The following is a 6296-nucleotide window of genomic DNA, read 5'->3' on the forward strand; positions in this document are numbered from 1 at the left end:
TTGATTGATGTGTGCTACTGTCTCTGTCTGTGTTGTGTTGTTGCTAGTACAACAATTTCCCTGAGGTACTCTACCAAAGGGATCAATAAAGTTATATCTAATCTCATTTATGGTAGAGTAGAAACCTTGGAAGTGTGCAGTCCACTCCCTTCAGACCCTTGTACATAGAAAATCCTGCCAGGTCGAGCTCATCCATGGAGGGAGTCGCACTTGCACAACACTCCCACTTTAACATGGTGCTGATGGCAGACAGCAGCAGCTGACGTGTGGTTTCATCCTTATCTTTCCACTTCTTTGCAGTCTGTTTCTGTGCCTGCAAATGAAACCAAACGTTTACACTTAGCACACACATGGACAAGCAACTAAAGATTTTTTACAGGCTTCATTTTGTCATTCATCCAGAATTTCTCAAATCTTAGCAACAGGAACACAATTGTGGTGACGAAGCGACAATGTACCTGTGATCGTATGAAATGTCCAAAACTGGCACCTGCTTTGTCGTTCTTAGATTTATAGGTTTCATCCATAAGCTCATAAAACATCTCCAGTGCATCATTCATGCATTCAGCACTCAGCTTTTGACCTGTATGTGCACAATATAAAATATTAATAACAATCACATTGTGCTTTTTGGATGTTTCTGACAGACTACAGGGTGCATTAGGTTTGTCATTATATTATATATTATCAGTAGTGCACACATGCAGTCATGAACAGGAAACGTTATGATTGAAAACAGGATGTGTTGTTCTACATCTGGTCACCTGAACTACTGAACCAGTTGGGAATCCAGGGGGGATATTCATCAACATCCAAGGCCTGGTTCTCTGGTTTGAGGGCTTGTGGATCCAGGAGGCCATAGTCCCGAGCCAGACAAAACAATGGGTTCTCCTCAGATGGACCATGGATGTAAGTTGCACCTATATCTGTAATGGTATTACCTGTAGAGGAAAAACAGATCTGTGAGTAATTTTATTCTCAGAAATACAGTAAAATGGAACAAAGCCATATTTTATTTGTTTGGAGCAGCTGTGGTTCAGGTAGTGGAGCGGGTCGTGTCCAGTCCATATGAGTGCACTTAGGCATGGTAAAAAATAAAAAATGCCATTTACTATTTCTTTAACTGCACAATTAACAAAATATTGTGTGAACAGGGCTGCAAGGTGGCGCAGGTGGTTAGCACCGTTGCCTCGCAGCAAGAAATATCTATTTGTATGATCTATGCTTATGATAGACCTGTCACAATGATTACATTATCAACGCATCTTGAACAGAGTCAGAGTAAAGATAACAGTTAATTTTATTTATTGTTTTAAGTTTGTGGTTTGATGTTCTTTATTCTGGCATTTCTTTTACACTATAATTCCAATATTTGGATATTCTTAAGAATTAAGGGCCTACTTATGATCTTAAAATTAAAAGATGAACTACATCAGATAATATTTTGTCCAAAGAAGTAAGTATTGTGACAGCTGTACTTCTTGCTCAGACGTATAATAATAAAGCATTATTCATACCATGTAGACCAGCAGGACAAGAGACAGCCTGTGACAACACTGAACCTCTCATTTCTCTTTCACTGTCTGAGCTCTGCATGCTTTCATTTCTTTCTCCTTCCTCTCCCTCCTCCATCTCCTCTCTGTGATGCTCTCCCTGCTCTCTTTTATTTAGGCTGGAAAAAGCTGGTGATGGTACCCTTCCTCTTCAGTATTTATTGTCGCCTACAGGATTCACATTAACTTAACTATGTTTATCACCCCAGTAGTAGTAGCTTGTAGTATGTTGCCCACCTCACACTGATGGTAAAGAGGCGTAGGTTGATGACGTTTCGTTAAAGAGTTATTGATGCCGGAAGTCCGAATCTGTGAATGTCTTTCCAACTTTACAGAAGCAAGTAGGTGTCTGAAATTTCTTTAAGGACAACCCACCACTTATGATACAACCTGCACCTATGCTAGAAAACACCTGTTTCTGTTCCCACTGCAGTTAAACTTGAATTAAAGACAGAGCAGCTGATGAAGATGACAGTAAACTTGGCTTCATAACATGTTACAAGTGACAACACATTTTTAGCTGTGCAACACTTTGCTAACTTTAACAACCTGCGAGGCTAAAGACAGATACTGGGGTGTTTGCTCAATTGAATTGCTCACCCAGTTTGGCCGTTTTTATTCTCCCTCCGCTTCTTTCAGTCGCTTCAAGTATCCGTACATGCNTGAGTGTGCTTGGTTGTCTGTCTCTAAGTGTAGCCCTGTGATAGACTGGTGACCTGTCCAGGGTGTCCCCTGCCTTCACCTTAAATCAGCTGGGAGAGGCTCCAGCCTCCCCGCAACCCTAGTGAGGATTAAGCGGTGTATAGATAATGGATGGATGGATGTGTGAGCACTGTAGATCTGGTTAAGCCAAATTCTAATCTTAAGTGAAAGCCACTTGTTCAGCAGCTTTCTGGTTGTTTAAGTAGTGCAACCACAGTCCTGCGCTGTAAAATTCTGAATTGAAAGCACAACTTTGGAGATAAATATTACCCCACTGTGGCCACCCTTTTCTGCCTCTTCCTAATCGGTTTTTGACGTTGTCATGCTGCATTTTCTTTTTCAGGTTGCAATGGACAGCAGTCTTGCTGATTCCAAACTGGTTGACAATGCAGCCTGCAGAGAAGGCTGTTGAGTTTTGAGCAATAAAATTCACTAGAATGCAGGAAAGTATGTGTCTGATGCTCAAAATTTCTTTAAGGACAACCCACCACTTATGATACAACCTGCACCTATGCTGGAAAACACCTGTTTCTGTTCTCACTGCAGGTAAACGTGAATTAAAGACAGAGCAGCTGATGAGGATGACAGTATACATCCATAAAAATTATGAAAAAGTATTTTTTGTCAAACCAAGTGTTGGAGTATAATCAGTAGGAGACACGTGACGGCTGTTGTGATTTTGGTGACACTGCAGTGAATACCAGTGACGTTATTAGATATTTTTGTTGTATGTGTCTTCGCTGTAACAGCAGTGTTGCAATTTCCAGACGGTCCCTGCGCTCTGGTCGCACAGCCGGCTGCACATAGAGATCAATGTTATTTCTGCTGCACAAAATACAGCTTTTGATAAAAATGATCTTGTAAGTTAGGGGTGGATCTAGAGAAATAGTAATGGGATGGCATATGTGTGTGTGTATACACAGTACATATCTAGCTCAATCCTCATTAGGGCTGCGGCGTGGGAGTGGGTGAAGGCAGGGGACACAATGCTAGATATGTTAAAAATGTTTCTTAAATTTAGCAACAAGCTAGATTTGAGACTAGACATGTCTCTTTTATGCACTGTTTTGGGAAATATGTATTTGTATGATCTATGCTTATTATAGACCTGTCACAATGATTACATTATCAACGCATCTTGAACAGAGTCAGAGTAAAGACAACAGTTAATTTATATTATTGCTTTAGGTTTGTGGTTTGATGTTCTTCATTTGAGACATTTCTTTTAACACTATAATTCCAATATCTGGATATTCTTAAGAATTAAGGGCCTACTTATGATCTTAAAATTAAAAGATGAACTACATCAGATAATATTTTGTCCAAAAAAGCAAGTATTGTGACAGCTGGACTTCTTACTCAGACGTATAATAATAAAGCGTTATTCATACCATGTAGACCAGCAGGACAAGAGACAGCCTGTGACAACACTGGACCTCTCATTTCCCTTTCACTGTTTGAGCTCTGCATGCTTTCATTTCTTTCTCATTCCTCTCCCTCCTCCATCTCCTCTCTGTGATGCTCTCCCTGCTCTCTTTTATTTAGGCTGGAAAAAAACTGGTGATGGTGCCCTTCCTCTTCAGTATTTATAGTCGCCTACGGGATTCACATTAACTTAACTATGCTTGTCACCCCAGTACATGCGCCCCTGCTTGTAGTATATTGCCCACCTCACACTGATGGTTAAGAGGGGTGTGTGTTGATGACGTTTCGTATTGATGCCGGAAGTCCGAATCTGTGAAAGTCTTTCCAACTTTACAGAAGCAAGTAGGTGTCTGAAATTTCTTTAAGGACAACCCACCACTTGTGATACAACCTGCATCTATGCTAGAAAACACCTGTTTCTTTTCCTACAGCATTTTAACCGGAATTAAAGACAGAGCAGCTGCTGAAGATGACAGTAAACTTGGCTTCATAACATGTTACAGGTGACAACACATTTTTAGCTGTGCAACACGTTGCTAACTTCAACAACCTGCGAGGCTAAAGACAGCTAGTGACAAATACATACTGGGGTGTTTGCTCAATTGAATTGCTCACCCAGTTTGGCCGTTTTTATTCTCCCTCCGCTTCTTTCAGTCGCTTCAAGTATCCGTACATGCTGAAATCCAGCTTTAACGAGCCGGTGAGCCGCTGATATACCTGATATCCCGCATCCTACTATCACTATCTGTGGGTCCTTAGCCGCCATTGTTGCGTTTCATAATTCGATATTGACTGTGATTGATTATGACCATGGCGTCCAAAGTTCACCTCAGGACTTGCAGGAACTATAGAGACAGCAGAGATAAAGCTAGTCTCTGTTGTCAAGTAGCTCTGAGATAATCGATGAAGGATGTGAAACCCGCTTTTCCGCCTCCCGTTCTGCATGTTGGCCGCTGACTTGACGGAACTGCTGCTGTCTGAGGCTGCGGGTTCCCTCCTGACCGCTAGATGGAGCCAAACCTCCTCCCAGCTGTCATGAGTTCATGCTAATCTATGAGTAGCATTGACCAAAAACATTTTAGTAGCAGGAGAAAACTGAAAGAAGCGGTTTTAACTCACATTGTTCTTACTGTTAGTATAAAAACCAAGCATGTCTATTAAGTGAAAATGTAAGAGTAGGACACTTGAGGATAAAAAAGCATGCTCATAATGGTGCTCTCTTTTAAGTCATTTCTTAACACACATTTTATTTAAGCTTCATGTTTTTATAGCTTCTTGTTCTTACTGACTCCACCAAGCTGGTGCATAAAACAAACAGGGGACCTCTTAAAATATCTGTTTTATTTTTATTACTATTTTATTATTATTATTATTATTATTGTTATTTATTGTATTCAGTGTGCCTTACTTTATTTTAATTTTGTTTTCATTGGAAAGCACTTTGTAACATTTGTTTTGAAAAGTGCTCTATAAATAAAGTTTATTATTATTATATTAAATGAATATTGTGGCCTTACTACTGTTTGATTTCTGAGAATGTATGTACGCAATTGTATGACAATATAACACAACAGATAAGCAACAGAAAGAAATGTATTATTATCAGTCTTTCAGACAAACTACCTGACTTTATATTACGATAACATTACAGCTATTACAGGCAGCACAGGGAATGTAGTGGGCAGAGTAATGGTGGCTAAGGCTCATGCAACATCTGTGTTCATATGGAAATTGACCAGTCCATTAAAAAAAAAAAAAAAAAATCTGAAAGATTGGCTGTAACTTTGCAGTTTTTACTTACTTAATTGTAAGAAATCTATCAGGAACACCTATGGGAACATTCAAAGGCAACTTCTTCAAATTTGGCACAAATATGTACTTGGACTCAAGAATGTACTAATTAAAACTGGCTAGTCAGCAAAGATCGAGGTCACTGTGACCCCATAAAACACACTTTTGGTCATAATTCAAGAAGTCATATGCTAATTTTGACAACACATTTAACAAATGTTCACCAGCATAACAGAATAAAGTAATGATATTTTAGATCCAAAAGTTCAAAGGTCTGCTTCACTGTGCTGTCCTAAGAACTTTTCTGGACTTAACTCAACATTGTAATTCAGGAACAGAAGGGAGGATTGTGGTCATTTGGTCACCTACTCAAGTGGTGACACTAATTTTGGGTGCTCACCTTGAAACCATGTTGCTCTTCTGTGCTGCTCAGTTGAAGTTGTTTGGGATTTCTTTGCAGCAACATCCGTATTCTCGAAATGAAGGCTGCATATTTCTAACTGGAAATTATTAACTGCAATCATTCATGTCAATACAATAACTTCCACTTCACCAAAATAACTGAAATTTAACCACAATATGCTCAATACATTTTTGTTATGGCCTTGTTTGGTTTGAATTTAGCCGATTTCAGTCGTTAACAGAGTATTCTGTGTTGTTTTTGGAGACTGGAGGAGCCTATGTTGAAGCCGATGAAGGCTGCCTAATAATGTGAACAACAAGCCAAGGGATGCTGGTGATATGCCTCGGAATGCTAGTTGTTCTCCCCGCATGAGACAATCTAATCTCAAGATTTATTTGCTAGTTGTTATAGATATTTCTATG

General features: G+C 39.6%; 1 protein-coding gene across 1 annotated transcript in view; it reads right to left on the reverse strand.

Moving 5' to 3' along the window:
• Positions 1-4601, reverse strand: part of LOC103364329 (peroxisomal N(1)-acetyl-spermine/spermidine oxidase-like) — a 25729-nt gene extending 21128 nt beyond the window's left edge. Inside the window, exons 1-4 of the mRNA XM_008291403.1 lie at positions 4296-4601; positions 765-941; positions 459-583; positions 126-313 (exon numbers count right to left, since the gene is read on the reverse strand). Of these exons, the coding sequence (XP_008289625.1) occupies positions 126-313; positions 459-583; positions 765-941; positions 4296-4446 (641 nt within the window). The 5' untranslated portion in view covers positions 4447-4601. The remainder of the gene's footprint in view (positions 1-125; positions 314-458; positions 584-764; positions 942-4295) is intronic.
• Positions 4602-6296: the final 1695 nt, after the last annotated feature.

The sequence above is a fragment of the Stegastes partitus genome, unplaced genomic scaffold (genome assembly GCF_000690725.1).
Source record: "Stegastes partitus isolate 25-593 unplaced genomic scaffold, Stegastes_partitus-1.0.2 Scaffold741, whole genome shotgun sequence".
NCBI classification, from domain to species: Eukaryota; Metazoa; Chordata; class Actinopteri; family Pomacentridae; genus Stegastes; species Stegastes partitus.